Source organism: Cotesia typhae, unplaced genomic scaffold (genome assembly GCF_013202065.1).
Source record: "Cotesia typhae breed Kobodo isofemale line unplaced genomic scaffold, CoteBio_Ctyphae contig_50, whole genome shotgun sequence".
NCBI classification, from domain to species: domain Eukaryota; kingdom Metazoa; phylum Arthropoda; class Insecta; order Hymenoptera; family Braconidae; genus Cotesia; species Cotesia typhae.
This window is the reverse complement of record NW_027423758.1, coordinates 1,685,585-1,702,652: the sequence shown is the minus strand read 5'-3', so window position 1 is coordinate 1,702,652 and position 17,068 is coordinate 1,685,585. Positions and strand designations below refer to the sequence as shown.

The following is a 17,068-nucleotide window of genomic DNA, read 5'->3' as shown; positions in this document are numbered from 1 at the left end:
AAAAAATTTTTAAATGCAGAAATTGAATGTTTATGAGGAAAATTTTTTTATTTTCGTTTTGCTCTTGATTAATATTTGTTTATTTCATTATATTTCTTTACTTATCTACTTTGTATAATATAATTCTTTCTTCTTATTAAAATGTTTATTTATTTTTTAATATTCACAAGTAATAGTTAAATGATACGCAAAAAATCATATGTTGTTTCCTACTTTATGCGGATTTTGAAAGGCGCGCGGTAACTTAGCGGAAGTTTTTCTTTCCTTGTTCATTTCTCAAACCTACTCTAATAATATTTGGCGCTCCCTTTAAAATTTACCCTGATGCTAATGTGGCGCCACCCTAATTTAATACAGTTCGACGAAACCTCTACCCTCCATAATTTTTGGCAAAGGATATCTAGATTGTAGATAGATCTTGTTGTGAATCCGAAAGGATTGATCACAACGCTCTCTATATATTAATATAGAATTACATATAAACAGATGACTGCAATAAATAGTAGCTGGAAAAACCCAGTAAGATTTAAAATATATGTATTTTCAATTGTAATAATATCGGTAAGAAAAATAAAAATCTTTAAATATTGTAAACTTTTCTATTTTAAATTCTATTGTTTAGTATGGGAATTTTTCTATCATAAATTTTAGGGTATAGACAAATTTATAATCACCGAAAATTCCCAAGGAAAAAACCTACAAAATTTTATTACGGTTCTGTAGTTTAGACATACAAAAACTTACTTTGTTAAAATAAGTTTACGTTAAATGTAATGGTCACAGAATAAAATACCGAACGTTTTGGAATAAATATTCTTTACAGACTGGGAAAACCCAGTAATTTCCATTTATTTTATTGTCATAATCCTTTAAGCGGCTTATTTTCCAAAACGTTCGCTAAAAAGGGATTACTCGAATACCTAAGACTAGGCAATAAAAACCAGACATCCAGGCTGGCTGCAAACAACCTGGGAACGTCATGGGCCATCGTGACGTCATTTCAGCGTGGACTCTCCCACCCCCAAAGGCATGAACTCTCAACCGAGGAAGTCGAAAACCAAGGAACAGGAGGACACTTATCAAGAAGCAAGACTGTAGTCCGTCACGCGAAATTTTACTTTTCCTGAAATTATTGTCGGCACTGGTATTTTGTAAACCATTAAATAATAAACGATAGATTTGCGCGCAATGCAAATCTAAATTAAACTAAAATAATCTGTACTGAGTGTTTTAAATTCATTTTATATATATAATTTATATTTAATTATTCAAATTTAAATCTATTCTCCCGCCTTAATCTATTTACTGCGAGTTAAATGCCCTACCGCGTTCCAACGGGCGAATTAAAAGAATTCCATAAATTTGGGGCTATACAATAATCTACGGTAAGTTGCTCAGCGCCAAAATATCTACTAAATAAATAATAATAACTTCAGGGTCATATGGTTCGGAGATTAATATGGAGTACAAAATAAAATGGCTGCAGTGTTGGGACACGACGTTAGTGTTCGAGGTGACAATTCAATATTAACATTTTTGGTGAGTTTTAATTTAAAAATATTGAAATAAAATATAAATTAAATTATCAAAATAATATATAATTAATTTTATTTAGATAGTAGGAGCTGCGCAGTTGTGTGAAAAAATCGCAAATTCCGTGCATCAGTCGGCGCGAAAACAAAATAAACGAACAATAGTTCACCAGTGCGAGGTTATTACTCAAGTTTTTAAGGATCAATTGTTGTTAACTACTGATTTTATTATTTTGATAATTAACGGTGAGACCAGCCACAGCGTACTTGAGGTATATAATTATTTTATACCGCTATTAAAAGTAAAATGTCAAACATAACCTCACTTGTAGTTTTCAGGCCGAGGAAAATTTAAATAACATTGACAAAAATTTTCTAACTACCGGGGCTGTTTTTTTTGTTTACTGTAACGGTCCAACTTCTTACACCAATGTAACTCACCGGAGTACCAGAGTGCTTGCTGATAAATTTTTGATACGAAGAATTTTAAACGTTAACATCTACGTAAGGTTTTTTTTTTTTTTTTCTTCAAAATCTATGATAAAAAAATTATGCTAAATTAAATTCTATAATTCTAATTTCAGGACCAAAAAAATTGGCTGCTATTAGGCGACCGTCTGCTTAATTTGTCTCACGGAATCTTGAATCTTGAATCCGGTCGCCCAAACATCGACTTATCTTTAATTCTCTCCGAATAAAAAAATAATAATGAAGAAAGCTCGAGTTTCGGCATACACTTCAAGCCACGAGGAAAGTGAAAACGACAGCGACGAGACAGAATGCAGCATCGGAAGCAACTCTACCGCTGGTACTCACCGTAGTGACACTCCAAACGGAGCAAAGCCGCGTAGGAAAGGTCGTAGACGCAGCAAGACAACAAAAAACAAACCAGTTAATGACAAGCCACTGTATAAATATTGCTGTAGCATAAAAGAGGACCATGGCCAGCCGCTGTTTGGAGTCCAATTCAACCATCACCTGAAGGAAGGTGAACCTCTGATCTTCGCCTCGGTCGGTAGTAATCGGGTGAGCATTTATGAGTGTCCTGAAGGGTCAAACATCAGACTGCTCCAATGCTACTCAGATCCAGACAGTGAGGAGAACTTTTACACCTGCGCGTGGACCTTTGACGAGCTGGGAAAACCTTTGCTGGCCGTCGCCGGCTCCAGAGGTGTCATCAGGATTATCAGTCCAGTAACAATGACCTGTGTCAAGCACTACATTGGACACGGACACGCGATAAACGAATTGAAGATCCACCCCCGAGATTCTAATGTTTTGTTATCTGCGTCCAAGGACCACGCTTTGAGGCTCTGGAACATAAAAACTGACGTGTGCATCGCGATCTTTGGTGGTGTTGAAGGTCATCGGGACGAAGTCCTCAGCGCAGACTTTGACATGAAAGGTCAAAGAATTATTTCCTGTGGAATGGACCACGCTCTAAAGCTATGGTCTTTGGAGAAGCCGGACATGAAAGAAGCAATAAAACAGTCTTACTTTTGCAATCCAGCAAGAAATAATCGTCCATTTGATTCTATTCTCCAGCACTTTCCGGATTTTACAACCCGGGACGTTCACAGGAACTACGTTGATTGTGTCAAGTGGTACGGGGACTTTATTCTCAGCAAGAGCTGTGAAAATTGTATCGTCTGCTGGAAGCCTGGTCGTTTAGAGGACTCTCAATTGAGAAATAACGAGACTAGCGCGACCGTGATGCATCGATTTGAATTTAAAGAATGTGATATCTGGTTCATAAGGTTCTCAATGGACTTTTGGCAACGAACGATTGCCCTGGGTAACCAGGTCGGCAGAACTTATGTCTGGGACCTGGATGTCGAAGAGCCTGGTCAAGCTAGGTGTTTTTCCTTGCAGCATCCTCGGTGTACTGCACCGATCAGACAGACCAGTTTGAGTCGTGATGGATCTGTTCTTTTGTGTGTCTGCGATGACGCTACTGTCTGGAGGTGGAACCGAGATGATTAGCTGATAAGTAACTCTTATTATTATTATTATTATTATTATTATTATTATTATTATTATTATTATTATTATTATTATTATTATTATTATTGGTTTTATTTAATTAATAATGTACATTTAATTTGATGCGAGAGCTGCTAAGGCTGCGCCGAATGCTGCGTCTCCGGATTGTCCTAGTTCTAAGGGTAGTTTATACCAATTTGTAACTTCTTTTTGTAAGACTGGATTACGCACTAGTCCAGAGCCGTTTCCTACTATACGTTTTATACCTTTTGCTTTCAACAAGTCCTGTGACATCATACTGAAAATAAATATTAATATTTTTATATTTTATTAATTTATTTAATTAAATAATAGCTTATATTATATTATTTAAAATAATATAATCATAAAAAGGTGTATTTAATTTAGTTACAATTTTTAATGCAACGAGATAAGATAACGGACAGGTGATTACTTTGATTAGATTATAGAGTACTTACTTATGAAGGTTGCGGATTACACCAGAGCAAAGTGATCGAAAAACACTTGCTAAATTTAGAGAATCAAGTGTTATTCCTGTAACACTTGCTGTTTTATCTGGATCGTAGCGTTCACCCAAAAGAAGTGGTTCTATTTCCATCGTACTGACTGCAGACTCTTCTTTTCCCAATGCAATCAACTTTTCCCAAACTTTAGCTGTTTTTTTATTTTATAAATTATAAATCAATAAATCAACAAAGTAACAACAAAACACAATTAAATTGTATAAAAAATAATTAACTGACATTGGGGAACTGAGAAGCCTAGATCCATCGCCCAGTGCTGCAAAGTCTTGACAAAAGTCGCTAAGGTATTTCCACCATTCATCGAAGCAGCAACGGCTAAATACTTGTCATTAAAATACGGAAAGTACTCTATGCTACCTGTAAATTAAATTAAATAATATTTTATTTAATACAGATCAGCAGTTTAGATTTTTACCTGATTCTGGACAATCATTGAGATCGAATGAAGGATGAACGTAGGTCAGCTGAGCAGAAGTTGAAATATTCAGCACTGCTTCGTCAGGTTCCTTCAATAATGCAAGTACTGAACACTGAAGGTCACCCAATGCAACACCTTTAATTAAATTTATTAAATATTAATGTTTAGTTGGAAAGACAACAATATTTATTATTACCTATAGGAACACCAGCGGGAATTCCAAACCAAGGATGTCTTAATTTTCCAGCGACTTGTCCGGGTTTCAGAATACTCTTGGGCAACAGGTTGACTGGAAATCCCGCATTAGCCATCAACTCAGTCTCCCACTTAGCTTGATCAGTCAAAAAGTAGCCCCAGCTTGCAGCATTCTGGGTGCTCATAGTGATTTCATCGCTTCCAGTCAATAAATTCACCAACAAATCTTGAACTGTTCCGCACCTATCGTACTTTTGCAGTTTTTCCGGCCTACGATCAATAAATTATAATTAAAATCATTAAAAGCAATTAATAAAATAATATTATGACAATACTACTGACTTGTTGCGAGCGAACCAGAATAAAGTAGCACATCCAAAGCCCGTATGCACTGGCAAATGGCTTTTTGATTGCGGTAATATCCTCAAAAAATTTTTATCACATCGTGCGTCTTGCCATGTATATAAATGGGACACACTTTGCCGGTCTATTTCTAATTTGAATATACCATCTTCTTTTTCCGGTGATCCGGTTGTTTTCCACAATGCAACGCCGTGCATTTGTCCGCATATTCCTATGCTTTTTACCTGGTATACATTATTTTTAGATAATAAATAAACATTATTTTCTTCTGACATTTACAACTATAAATTTAATTAACTGCAACATTTACGGCGATTAAAATGAATGAAATAATTAAAAAAAAAAAAAAAAAAAAAAAATTAATTTATAGATTACTAAAGTTCCTCAAGTGTTGTTGGCATTGCTCCAACTGTCAGTTTAAATAATGTTTAGAATTATAAAATTGTATGAGAATTAATCAAGAGTTTCATTAAATTAAATTTTCAATTAAATTAAAAAATGAAAATACCTGTCTGAGTAAATATTTAGGTAGCCTGGAAACGCAGTTATGAACAGCAGATAAAATTTTTGGTACATCCTGTTTATTACCTTCTATTCCAAGATCACTTGGCACGTTGGCCTGGGGTTCTTTCGACTGCTTAGCAACTATTTGCTTTGTTTCCGTCGATAAGATAATAACTTTTACTGAAGTGGTGCCCAAATCTATCCCTAAGACCAATTTACCCCCATTAGGCATATTTTAAACTAAAAATATTTATTTAAAATATGAATATCGTAATAGAGCGCAACAAATGTTTAAAGCGACAGTGAGAAACGTTAATGGCACCAGTTGAATCAGTAATGAGTAATGAGTCAATTATTTAATAACCGTGATGCAGCGAATGAACAAAATCAACCGCTCTGCCCGAGTATCCCGTAAATACTAAATTTAAACAAATTTTATTGGGCATTGCTGCTTAAATAACTTTTATCTTTAAATTCAATAATGTCAATTGGCAACTATTTGTACTTTTTAAGTCTGCAATTATGTTGAGATAAATTAAAATTAATTTAACAAGAGAAAGCTGATCGAGACTCTGAGTAGACTGATGAAGAAATGAATCTAAAATATTGACAATAATAATAATAATAATAATACTTTAGTTGCCTTTTATTCAGCATATTCCTTTTATCGGGTGCAATATACAAAGATAAATTCACTCAAGTACTCTCTCCTAATGTGTGTCTACTGTATCATCTGCATGTGTGTGTGTATGTTATATCATACTATTATTCGCAAACTAAAGCTGTCTCACTCCATTTATCGGAACACAATAACTGAATATAAAAGACCATTCTCTATGTATGTACTCATAAATACACTGAAAAAAAAGTTTAAGTCTTATTGGTATACACTTTTTTAATGAATTGGTATTGCGAATATGATAAAAAAGTTTAAGTATTATCGCAATACTCTGTTTAAGTGAGTGACATATTTTCCGTACGATACTATTGCAAGTCTAGAGAGTATAGTCAAAAAAGTTCCCGCGTAAAACTCAGTGCGTATTTCGCTCTTTTTTTCCCCGTGTTTATACCTTTACCTAAACATCGTTCTCAAGAGCATTAAAAAAAATATTTATATAATTGACATTAAAAATAATAATTTATGGATCCGTGGGTGAAAAATAAATTAACCGAGTGGAATTTGTCATCCTATCATCAACTGTTTAAAGGTATGTAATTTTATGATATTGTAAAATTTAAACACATTGTCAACCGAGGTTAACCTTTATTATAATAAATGTAACATCCTAACATTAATCTTTAATCATTATTTCTCAATAAATAAAATAAATTATTAAAAAATAAAAAAAATTAACATATTTGAGTCACCAGGAACAATTTTGATATTAATTTTTATAAACAAATATCTGACAACTCTTTTAGTTTTTTATAAGTACAAAATTAATATCACATTAAAGTTAGTAGACACTTGATAATTTTTTAATTTTATTTAACAAACAACTTTATTCCAAAAAATTATTTTTTAAAAATTGGATTATTAATTTTTTTTAATTTCTACATGTTAATTTTTTTTCCTCATTTTTTTTTTTGCTATAATTTATTTATTAAAAAATTTCTTAAAATGATCAAATATCTGCTAAATTAAATTTCAAAAAATTAATATAAAATAAAATACTGATGATATTGTTTTGTATGATCATTTATTTGACACCCGGCCACATTATATAATAAAAAATTTCGATCAATCATTTATAATTGTACGATCTATAACCATCACTATAATTATTATTTTAACATTAAAAACTAAAAACTAATTATATTAATATTAATATACCTTGTTCCATATATGTTAATATTCTGTATTTTATATTATAATTATTAGTAATTATTTATTAATTTTAAAATAAATTTAATTTTAAAATAAATGGGTTTATTGTCATTTCTTTAATGTATAGCAGTATTTATTTACATAACCTTTCTTTTTTTATTCTGTAAATTTATTACTATAAGGATTTGAGTGTATTGCTGATATAAGTTTTGCGGTGATGCTCAAACTCGGTTTAAGTGTATGACTTAAACGAGTTTCAGTGTAGTGCTTAAAAATATTACGCTGAGACTCAAACAGTGTTTAAGTATATTCGCAATACCAAGTATTTCAATATCACTGAAATTTATAAGTGTGGGACTCATACTTTTTTTTCAGTATATCTTATATAACGTGTTATAAATATTACACAAATCTTCAAATTGTATTTTTGTTTGAACGGGTTTTTTTTTTCTGTTATGAGTGACGCAAGTTACTTTTTTAAATTTAGATATTACTACAACGAATAACCTGTGTTTTTTTTTTTAAATTAATTATCTGAGTAGCTTGAATAATTAATACAACTATTATAAAAATCAAATTGTAATAGTAAAAATTATTCAAATTTTAAATTTTGTGATCTATTGACGGTACACCAGAAATTTAATATAATATACTAAAATTCCTTCATTGCCAATAAAATTTGAAAAGATATAATAATAATAATAATAATTAATCTCAACACGCGGGATGAAAATTTTAAATTTAAAATTCATTTATTGCAATTTGATTGAACTGTGGAGCCACCTGCAGTTTTTTTTAAACAAATAACACAATGATGGCGGCGCGCACTCACGTGACACATTCCCCGTGGTGAATTGCGCGGTTACACAATGTCTGATTTGTTTACAAGTGACAGCTGATCAAGAAGCAACTAATGTTTAAGTGAAATAAAAAGTCAGTAGGCCGAAATTTGTTTGATTATGCAAGTTAATATCTGTATTTATTCTTTATTATTATCAGACATACAAAAACAGTCAAAATTAAATGCTAGGAGATAAATTTATTTCAATTAAACATTCAACCATATGACAGTAATGAGAGAAATATTATACAGGTTTAGTTACTTTAATACAATTTTTTGTATACATAATACATAATAATGAATAAAAATCTCCATAATTAAGACTGTAGTAATTAAAATTAATTTTCCAAATAATACATGAAAGCAAAAAAAAAAAAAAAAGTAGTAGAATAAAACCATTAGAGTTAAAAATTTTTAGTGTTATCCAAAGATAAATATAGCTTCCCACTGATGTTTGTCCGCTTACATAATACCAATAACTCCACAACTCCAGCGTGTTCCTGCGTTTCCAGTTGTCTTGGACAATTCATGACCTCCTTTACCAAGATCATCAACACCCGAGTGAACAACAACAGCACGTCCAATAATGCTGTTTGGTCCAGATAGAGAGATCATTTTGTCAACAATGTTTACAGTGGCAACACCTTGAGCTGTAGCTTCAATGTTTCCAAGGTCTCCAATGTGTCTGATAGTGTCTGTTGGTGCTCCATGAGCTTGCTAAAATAATTATTTTATTATTATTATTATTTATTTAAACAAAAATAATTAATCTATATATCTTACACTTGTAGGATTAAAGTGTCCACCAGTAGTAGTGCAGTTGTTTGTAAGATCTCCCTTTTCATGAACATGGAATCCATGTTTACCCGGAGTGAGTCCATTTATTGTTCCAGTAATAGTAACAGGTCCAGTGGGATTGCTTTGAACGAATTTAAGATTTCCAGTGACAAATTTGGTGCTGTCATGTGGCATAAGTTTCACAACAGCGACAATATCTTTACTCACCGCTACTGCAGCAAAAGCCAGCAGTAACACAATTGACAATTTCATTTTCTTAATTGCTAAAACAAAAAAATACATCAAATTAATTTATTTTTTAGTATTGTTATTAAATTTATTATAGTTAGAGCTGTCGTGCTAATAATTATTTTATTTGTTACACTCGTGCAAATCGACCTCGAAATTCCCCTTAGGAAATATCGATCCATTTATTGTTTTATAACTTAACATTGACAGATATTTAAATGTAAACACTGTAATTTTATTAATTAAAGTCTAACCTGGGTGAATATTTATTTAAAGTAATCGATAAAATAAAATTTAATCACGAGATAACGAGATAATCACTTAAAACAATAAAAATGGCAAGCAAAAGCAAGATATAGATGTATGTAATATAAAGTGAAAGTATTATATACCAACCGAGAGGTACAACAGGTCTTACAGGACAAACAGATACAAACAGAATGAATAAAAATCTACCGGTTACGATGTTCTTATATGAATAGATCTGATGTACCTCATCCCCTCGTCTCTCATCTTTCAACATCAACTCGTTTCTCTCAATCTAATCCTTATTGTTGATCATTTGCATTAATAAACCACCCTACTTGCATTTATAGTAATCAAAGCTCATCAGAACGAATGACCGCATCGTCAGTTGATTTATTTTTATTATTTACTACAAATTCAGAAACTTCCGCAATAAGATCAACATCTATGAAACTCTCATTCAAATTATATCCAGAAAATTTTGGTTTTTATAATTGAAAAATTTTATCTAATATTATTCAATAAAAATATACTATATGATTATCCTAAATAGACAACTGCGCAAATTCTCCAAGAATTATACAAGGAAATTAATTAGATACACATAAAATACTCACTTATACTTTTTTAGCATCTTAAGTTATTATCAACAAATATATACATATACAATGCCGTCACTAACTAGTTTACCTTCAGACTTACAATTAAATCATTGGTATACTTTTAAAAATATGAAACTTTATTTTAAAATAAAAGTATGTCAATGAAGAAAAATAAAAAGAAAAAAAAGGTAGCATTTTTCAAACAAATCGAGTTGATTATAAACTCAATTAATCCAATTTCCGTCTATCAAAGCTCATCACAATAATAGTCTTATCAAAGATAAATTCATTCTGTCAAATAATGTCAATTACCACATGAATGATGATATTAATAATAATGATGGTGATGCGAATGAACTTTAATGACTGAGATATTATTAAATGTATGATATAATGTTATATAATAGAAGACATTTTTTCACAAATATTCAAAAATTTTATTAAATTAAAAACATTTCACATTATATTTATAAATATATATATATATATATATATATATATATATATATATATATATATATATATATATATATATATATATATATATATATATATATATAAAGCATTTTTTTTTTAATATATAAAGCGTAAAATAATTTATTTTATCACACAATTTATTGAGATATAAATAAAAAATAATCACTAAAGATTTAATAAATATCCCACATTTTATAATTTTAAAATATTTTAAAAAATTTAACAAATTACACGTGACGTGAGTCATTCTATGCTGCCGCTGCTTGTCTTTTAATGAATGTTGCGAGTTGGAAACCCAACATCACTCCGATTATCTATCCATGATAAAAAAAATATTTATTAATCCATAATACAAATAAAAATTGAAAAACTTACTTCAGTTAGAGCAATTGCAGCTCCGAGCCAAATAAGTAATTCGGAATTACTTCTGATTTGTCTCAAAAGAGTCTGGTAGCAACCATTTGTAATTTTCAAAGGGTTCTCTTTTTGACAAGGGTCTGTATTATTTCTCAAACAACAACTCGTCGGAAGATTTTCTTTTAAAAATTCTTCCCAGTCATCTGAAGCATCTACACCACAACAGTGAAACTGTAATACGTTAAAATTAATGACTTTTGATAAAAAAAAATATATGAATTTAATTAATTAAATAACAAACATAAGTTTGAATGGAATCCCAAGCAACTTTATTGTCAGAGTTGGTATCATATTTAGCCAATGATTCTCTCAATGTAGTTCTCAATAAATCAGAAACATCAGACTGAAAAATAGATATGCCAATACCGACTGCAAGCTCAATTGCAAAAATAGTCAGCAGAGCAACTCCAAACTACAATGATTTAATAATTCAAATTATGGATTAAAAATATTAATTAGAATTATAAGATACGTACTGCGATAAGTAAAATGTGTTTTTCTTTTACTGCTCCAAAGCAGCCTAGAAAAGCGATTACGAAGACGATTATACCAATAATTATCAGTACGATGGCTGGAGCTAGTATTCTTCCTCCCATAAAGTGATTGTAATTACCGACATCTGCCAAAATCTTGCATCCTACGATTAATATTCCAAGACCAGCAATCTGTAAAAATTATTTTATTCTAAACTTGTTAATTTTTAATAACATAGAAGAAGAAATAATAAAAATTACCGAAAAAACAACGTTGAAAAAAAAAAGAAGATATTTGACCGTAGTCATTGCACATGATTCTACGGTCATGTTTAATTGAATAATTTTATTTTAAAGCCAGGTGTTGACAATGACACTCGGGTCTGAAGACTGAGTATGATAATAAAAAGCTCTGGAAACAATAAAATTTTCAGGAAATCGATTAACTTTTACCCCGTTCCTCTTTAAACTCTCTATTGCTGTCCAGTCCCAGGATACCGATACTGGAGAACGTGGGGATTCCCATTTGCCAATTGGCCACTTGCTTTTTTACACGTTATGTGTACAATCCTTATCACCATGACTACTAGTAGTGATAAAATGCAAAAAAAAAATATTTTAAAATGAGTAATATGATATGTATCTCGTTAGTTTTTTAAAACTTTGTAAACTATGATCTGATAACTTGCGCAGCAAATATTTCTTGATAATTATACATTTCATTTTCTGACATTTTTTACCATTGAAGTATATCTAAAAATTATTAAAAATCCAATACTTCAAATCAATTCATTCTTCATCATTTTTAACAATTAAATTTAATTGAAATTATATGAGTCATAGACAAACGCTTTGAAATATTTAAAATCGATATTGTAAGATTATTATCTAATTTTAGATATATTATTTTAAATCATAGTTTTTATTGAAGAGAAAAATTAAAAATAATACAATTTAAATTATTTTAAATTTTAATATTGATAGTCTTCAATATTTTTTAAATTACAAAGTAATTTTACCAGTCATTTATTGATTATTAATTTTAAAAAGCGATTCCAAATGGAAATTTTTGACAGTGCGATTGTTTATTTTTTTTTTTTTAACAACTTAATTATTTAAAAAAGTATTCAATAATTACAATTATTGCAACCGCATTATTTGTAATTGTTGCATGCAGGAATTTATATTAACAACAAGTTGGTGGACAACCATACTGCTGTTATAGTTACGCAATTTAAAAAAAACAAGATGGCGGTAGTGTTTGTTTCTGTCAGACGCGCACACATATGTAATAAACATGTCCATACATTCAAACACACAATTTCACACAATTAAAAAAGAGAAAAATAAAAAATATCTGTTGACTGACTGTTATTATTGTACTAATAAGGATCTTAAGGCAGCTGAATACTTTTCTCAGCTGGCAGGGGATATTTTTTTTTGTCATCATTACTCTTGTTGTTTCGACAGTAGCTTAAACAAAAATGTATAAATTTTATCTGTAATTGTATATATTGTAGTTGTGCTAGTTTAGTTTTTTATTGAAAAAATTATAAAAACTTTGTTTTAAAAATAAGTAAAATTAAAATGTCACGGCCCAAGTATAAAACATCAACATCTAGTATTTGTGCTGACTGTGGAGCTCTTGGTAAAAAATAATTAAATTTATTAAATCTTTGTTTTTTTTTTTTTTTTTTTTTTTTTTAATTATTAAAAGTGAATCTCATTGTAATTGAATTTACTTTAATTTATTTATCTATTTACGAAAATATAAACTAATATTTCAGAACCGGGATGGGCATCAATAAATCGAGCTATTCTATTATGTGATGAGTGCTGCAGTATACATAGAAGTCTTGGTAGACATGTGTCACATGTTAAGTCTCTCCATAAAGGATTTTGGAGCAGTTATTTACTTACTGTACGTTTCAATAAAATTTTTTAAAATTAATTATTAATAATTTTAATTTTATTAATTACTTTTGTAGATGGTACACACTTTAAATGACAATGGAGCTAATAATATATGGGAGTATTCACTTCATGATTCAAATAATTCAAAAGTAAATCGTAAAAAGCCTCAGCCAAAAGATCCACTTTAGTAAGATACATTTATATCTTTAAAAATAAATATTTAGATAATTTTTACATATATTTATAAATTACTACAGTCCAGTAAAAGCAGATTTTATTCGTGCAAAACATCAACAATTGACATTCGTATTACGGCCGAGCAAAGACGAATCTTGCAGCGAAGAAGAACTGAGTAAACAATTACACAGTAGTGTAAGAACCAGTAATTTGGAAACATCTCTTCGGCTTTTAGTGCAAGGAGGTAATCCAAATTATTTTTACAAAGAAAAAGGTACAACTCCACTTCATGTTGCTGCCAGAGCTGGTCAGGCACTTCAATTAGAATTGCTAATTGCTAATGGAGGAAATCCTAATATTGTTGATTCTACTGGCCACACACCAGCTGAAATTGCTCGGTATAATAATATAATATTTTAATTTATAATTAAATACTAAATACTAAATACTAAATTTATTGAAATATCACAGAATAACAGGACACTTGGATTTAGCCGACAGATTGATTGAGTGTATGTATCAAGTAACTGATAGATTGACTTATTTTATATGTTCACGTAAACCAGATCATCGAACAACTGAGCATTTAATTATTCCGGAGTGGTCTGAAACACTAGAAAGAAATGAACTGACTAATGAAGCGCGCAATCGCCTTCAAATGCTGCCAAATAATTTACTGGAAGAATTAACAATGGATGTTTACGATGAAGTTGACAGAAGAGAAGTTGAAGCTGGTTAGTATATTATTTTTATTATTATTATTCAAGTTATATGTGTTTATTGATTAAAAACTTAATTGACAGTCGTAAATTAATTATAATCATTATAGTTAATCTATATAAATTTTTTATTAATCCTTGTAGTCTAAATTTCATACAACAAGTCATAAAATAATAGAGTAACTTATCATTATTGTTATTATTAGTCTCTGTTATTGTCAAAATTAAATGAAATATTATCACTTGTCATTGCTGTTTTGTTTTTCCTCATTAATTTGCATGATTGTTTTTTTTTTTCATTTATTATGCTACAAAGGACCGGTGAGTAGAATAAATAACAATTTTAGATTATACTCAGTGTTAAATATTTAGAAAAATATATTAGATTAGAAAATTAGCCACAATTAGCTTCAACTATTCATCAAATGCTTATTAATTTCTTACAGTTTAATTTTAACTAATTTTTATTTTAAATTTACAAAATTAGTATGGCTATCAAGCACAACTCTTCATGAAAGGAGTACTGCTGTACCTTTTCTACCAGTAAATCCATATCTGTCATCAACACGAAATCAAGGACGACAAAAATTAGCCAGATTTATGCCGCAAGAGTTTGCTACACTGATTGTTGATATTCTTACTGAAACTGCACGTCGTCATATGCAAAATAATTGCACACCTCTTCAAGGTATTCATTTTAATTAATCCATCATCATCATTTTTTAAATTATTTACTTATTTATTTCAATTTAGATCCAACTGTTTCGGCGCTTAAAAAAGAACGTACTATTAAAAATTGCGGATCACAAACATCTGACGATGAGCCGTTGTACGACAGCGTGGCATCTGATGATGAGCTTGGAGGGAATGACAACAACAATCCAGAGTTTTCTACCAACAATAATGAGGTAAAATTAATCTTTGCTAAGACTAACACCATTGTAGTTATAATTTTAATTTAGTATACTAATTATTTAGCTTTAGAATTTCATACACTTGTTTTTTTAATTTAAAAAAAGTTAGTTTATTATTATTGTTGTTGTTATTGTTGCGTGGTGTTATTGTCGGCTGATTGAAGGTATCAGGAAAACAAAAATTAAGGAAACAACTTAGCACGTGGCTCTTCTGTAGACAATGTTTTTAGGCAAGTGCTACAACAAAGAAATTTCGGTGTTTTTTTTATTATTATTATTATTATTATTACCACCATTATATATGCATGAGAGGATATTTATTATTTGTTAATACCTATATTTATTTTACCCGCACTGACCATTATCACACAGCCAAATAAAAACTTTTTCAGTAAGGTTTTCTTTAAACAAATCCACATTCTGTGAGTTGATACTAAATTCACATTCATTTATGTTATCCGACTTTTTTTTTACTGTAAATCATGTATCCATATGTTATAAATTTCATAAATTAATATTTTTTTTACTTTATTTATTATATAACAGAAGGCGGTTGGAACAACAGGCAAAAGCCATCCTGCTGTAATTCAAGTTCTAAAAAAGCAGTTAAATGTATCCGAGTCAACAATTAAAAATCTCCATGATGAAATTCATAACTTTCAACAAACAATTCAGCAGCTTACCTTGGAAAATCGGCAGCTAAAAAATATTATTGAAATATATGTTAAGCCAAAACTTCCACAATCATATGAGACTGTCAATGGACACACTGATATTGAACAAGAATCGGTATTAGATTCTATTGATACCAAATCACAGCTACGTGGAAATCAAAGACCTGCATCTATGTATGAAACACGACAAGGATTGAAAAAAATTGCCTCGTTAAATGTCTCAGTGAGTTATATAATATTTTTTTAATATAAATTTATTAAATTAATGTTTAATAATTAATTTATTTTTTAAGAAAAGAGAAGATGAGCTTCCAGAGCTTGAAACTCGGTCGAATATTGATCAAAAAATATGGGAATGTCAAAAAATAAATTTACCAGCAAGGGATCAAGTGACTATATGTACAGACCAAGTAACTAAAGGTATCCAAGAACTTTGGATGGCAATGCAAGATCCTACTCACAAAGAAGATTTTGTGCCATGTGCTGAAAAAATTCGTCTCGCAGTTACAGAATTGACGACTATATTTTCACAGGTTTATATTATATTACAAACATACATATGTTTGAATTCTAATTACTAATTTATTATTTAAAATATTACAACAGAGTTCATTAGATGAAAATATTAGGACAGCGTTGAGACAGTTGAACGGAAATACAGGAAGACTACAAACAGAGTGTGTAAGTCTTGAGCGATGCTCAGGTGATTCCGAGCACACGAAACGTTGTCTTCAGCAGGTACGATGCTGTGCCTACGATATTGCCAAAGCGACAAAACTCCTGGTGACTCATTTTCAATCATTATAGTCGAAAGATAATAATATTTATTAAATTGAATTTTAATTTAATAATGCGCATGCTTATTACAACAATAACTGATATTACTACTATTATTATATCATTTTTTTTAAGTTATTATTTTATAAATTACTTTAAATGAATTTAATACGGAAACAAAAATATTAACAGAGACTGAGTAGTTGATATAAGCATTCTAATTGCTTTTCTTCCTTCCCAAGTGCAATTAGTCAAAAGAATAATAATAATAATAATAATCATTTACTCCATAAATAATTTTTTTTCGTATTTTCTTTTTTGCGTGTCTTAGAATTTTTAATATTTTAATAACGTTTGTTATATAATGATAATTTTTTTTTTTTTTTTTTTTTTTAACTAAAAAATTATCGTGCCAATTATAATTAATTCAATATCAAATGTAA

At 29.9% G+C, this 17,068-nt stretch overlaps 6 protein-coding genes across 10 annotated transcripts; 3 read left to right on the top strand and 3 right to left on the bottom strand.

Annotated features, from left to right (window-relative positions):
• The first annotated feature begins 642 nt into the window (after positions 1-642).
• On the top strand, positions 643-2,037 carry LOC141531784 (uncharacterized). Of its 2 annotated transcripts, none has more exons than XM_074249790.1 (3): positions 643-1,539; positions 1,616-1,778; positions 1,865-2,037. In XM_074249790.1, the coding sequence occupies exons 1-3, from the start codon at positions 1,477-1,479 to the stop codon at positions 1,885-1,887; spliced, it is 249 nt and encodes an 82-aa protein (XP_074105891.1). In that variant the 5' UTR covers positions 643-1,476; the 3' UTR covers positions 1,888-2,037. The 2 variants fall into 2 exon arrangements, with proteins under 2 accessions (XP_074105891.1, XP_074105890.1); XM_074249789.1 differs by having other exon boundaries at positions 670-1,539; positions 1,616-1,804.
• On the top strand, positions 1,898-3,589 carry LOC141531772 (polycomb protein eed-B). Its single transcript, XM_074249773.1, has 2 exons — positions 1,898-2,036; positions 2,117-3,589. Exon 2 carries the CDS (start codon positions 2,241-2,243, stop codon positions 3,513-3,515), a length of 1,275 nt encoding a protein of 424 aa, XP_074105874.1. The 5' UTR covers positions 1,898-2,036; positions 2,117-2,240; the 3' UTR covers positions 3,516-3,589.
• On the bottom strand, positions 3,538-6,872 carry LOC141531770 (sedoheptulokinase-like). 3 transcript variants are annotated; one of them, XM_074249771.1, is made up of 8 exons: positions 6,175-6,872; positions 5,545-5,744; positions 5,016-5,260; positions 4,675-4,943; positions 4,476-4,613; positions 4,280-4,417; positions 3,995-4,190; positions 3,538-3,813 (listed from the first exon to the last, which is right to left on the bottom strand). In XM_074249771.1, the coding sequence occupies exons 3-8, from the start codon at positions 5,231-5,233 to the stop codon at positions 3,630-3,632; spliced, it is 1,143 nt and encodes a 380-aa protein (XP_074105872.1). In that variant the 5' UTR covers positions 5,234-5,260; positions 5,545-5,744; positions 6,175-6,872; the 3' UTR covers positions 3,538-3,629. The 3 variants fall into 3 exon arrangements, with proteins under 3 accessions (XP_074105872.1, XP_074105871.1, XP_074105870.1); XM_074249770.1 differs by having other exon boundaries at positions 6,184-6,872; XM_074249769.1 differs by lacking the exon at positions 6,175-6,872 and having other exon boundaries at positions 5,545-6,131.
• A 1,444-nt stretch (positions 6,873-8,316) lies between these two features.
• LOC141531778 (superoxide dismutase [Cu-Zn]-like) lies at positions 8,317-9,784 on the bottom strand. 2 transcript variants are annotated; one of them, XM_074249782.1, is made up of 3 exons: positions 9,632-9,784; positions 8,993-9,270; positions 8,317-8,926 (listed from the first exon to the last, which is right to left on the bottom strand). In XM_074249782.1, exons 1-3 carry the CDS (start codon positions 9,756-9,758, stop codon positions 8,672-8,674), a joined length of 660 nt encoding a protein of 219 aa, XP_074105883.1. In that variant the 5' UTR covers positions 9,759-9,784; the 3' UTR covers positions 8,317-8,671. The 2 variants fall into 2 exon arrangements, with proteins under 2 accessions (XP_074105883.1, XP_074105884.1); XM_074249783.1 differs by lacking the exon at positions 9,632-9,784 and adding an exon at positions 9,490-9,623.
• An 876-nt stretch (positions 9,785-10,660) lies between these two features.
• On the bottom strand, positions 10,661-11,963 carry LOC141531827 (tetraspanin-9-like). The gene is made up of 5 exons (XM_074249857.1): positions 11,712-11,963; positions 11,454-11,642; positions 11,219-11,389; positions 10,936-11,148; positions 10,661-10,874 (listed from the first exon to the last, which is right to left on the bottom strand). Exons 1-5 carry the CDS (start codon positions 11,778-11,780, stop codon positions 10,809-10,811), a joined length of 708 nt encoding a protein of 235 aa, XP_074105958.1. The 5' UTR covers positions 11,781-11,963; the 3' UTR covers positions 10,661-10,808.
• Positions 11,964-12,792: 829 nt separating this feature from the next.
• Positions 12,793-16,837, top strand: Git (ARF GTPase-activating protein GIT1). Its single transcript, XM_074249613.1, has 10 exons — positions 12,793-13,098; positions 13,238-13,371; positions 13,439-13,551; positions 13,622-13,939; positions 14,013-14,275; positions 14,748-14,948; positions 15,014-15,168; positions 15,721-16,071; positions 16,142-16,381; positions 16,455-16,837. The coding sequence occupies exons 1-10, from the start codon at positions 13,038-13,040 to the stop codon at positions 16,653-16,655; spliced, it is 2,037 nt and encodes a 678-aa protein (XP_074105714.1). The 5' UTR covers positions 12,793-13,037; the 3' UTR covers positions 16,656-16,837.
• The last annotated feature ends 231 nt before the right edge of the window (positions 16,838-17,068 follow it).

Coding starts and splice junctions, on each gene's coding strand:
- Git (XM_074249613.1), top strand. CDS start 13,038: ATGTCACGGCCCAAGTATAAAACATCAACATCTAGTATTTGTGCTGAC. Junction 13,372..13,438: donor GGAGCAGTTATTTACTTACT/GTACGTTTCAAT, acceptor TTACTTTTGTAG/ATGGTACACACTTTAAATGA. Junction 15,169..15,720: donor TTTCTACCAACAATAATGAG/GTAAAATTAATC, acceptor ATTATATAACAG/AAGGCGGTTGGAACAACAGG.
- LOC141531772 (XM_074249773.1), top strand. CDS start 2,241: ATGAAGAAAGCTCGAGTTTCGGCATACACTTCAAGCCACGAGGAAAGT.
- LOC141531778 (XM_074249782.1), bottom strand. CDS start 9,758: ATGTTGAAAGATGAGAGACGAGGGGATGAGGTACATCAGATCTATTCA. Junction 9,271..9,631: donor AAGACCTGTTGTACCTCTCG/GTTGGTATATAA, acceptor TTTTTGTTTTAG/CAATTAAGAAAATGAAATTG. Junction 8,927..8,992: donor GACACTTTAATCCTACAAGT/GTAAGATATATA, acceptor TAATTATTTTAG/CAAGCTCATGGAGCACCAAC.
- LOC141531784 (XM_074249789.1), top strand. CDS start 1,477: ATGGCTGCAGTGTTGGGACACGACGTTAGTGTTCGAGGTGACAATTCA. Junction 1,540..1,615: donor ATTCAATATTAACATTTTTG/GTGAGTTTTAAT, acceptor AATTTTATTTAG/ATAGTAGGAGCTGCGCAGTT. Junction 1,805..1,864: donor CCAGCCACAGCGTACTTGAG/GTATATAATTAT, acceptor CCTCACTTGTAG/TTTTCAGGCCGAGGAAAATT.
- LOC141531827 (XM_074249857.1), bottom strand. CDS start 11,780: ATGACCGTAGAATCATGTGCAATGACTACGGTCAAATATCTTCTTTTT. Junction 11,643..11,711: donor TTTTCAACGTTGTTTTTTCG/GTAATTTTTATT, acceptor TAATTTTTACAG/ATTGCTGGTCTTGGAATATT. Junction 10,875..10,935: donor CTGCAATTGCTCTAACTGAA/GTAAGTTTTTCA, acceptor TATCATGGATAG/ATAATCGGAGTGATGTTGGG.
- LOC141531770 (XM_074249769.1), bottom strand. CDS start 5,772: ATGCCTAATGGGGGTAAATTGGTCTTAGGGATAGATTTGGGCACCACT. Junction 4,944..5,015: donor TTCTGGTTCGCTCGCAACAA/GTCAGTAGTATT, acceptor TATTGATCGTAG/GCCGGAAAAACTGCAAAAGT. Junction 4,191..4,279: donor AGGCTTCTCAGTTCCCCAAT/GTCAGTTAATTA, acceptor ATAAAAAAACAG/CTAAAGTTTGGGAAAAGTTG.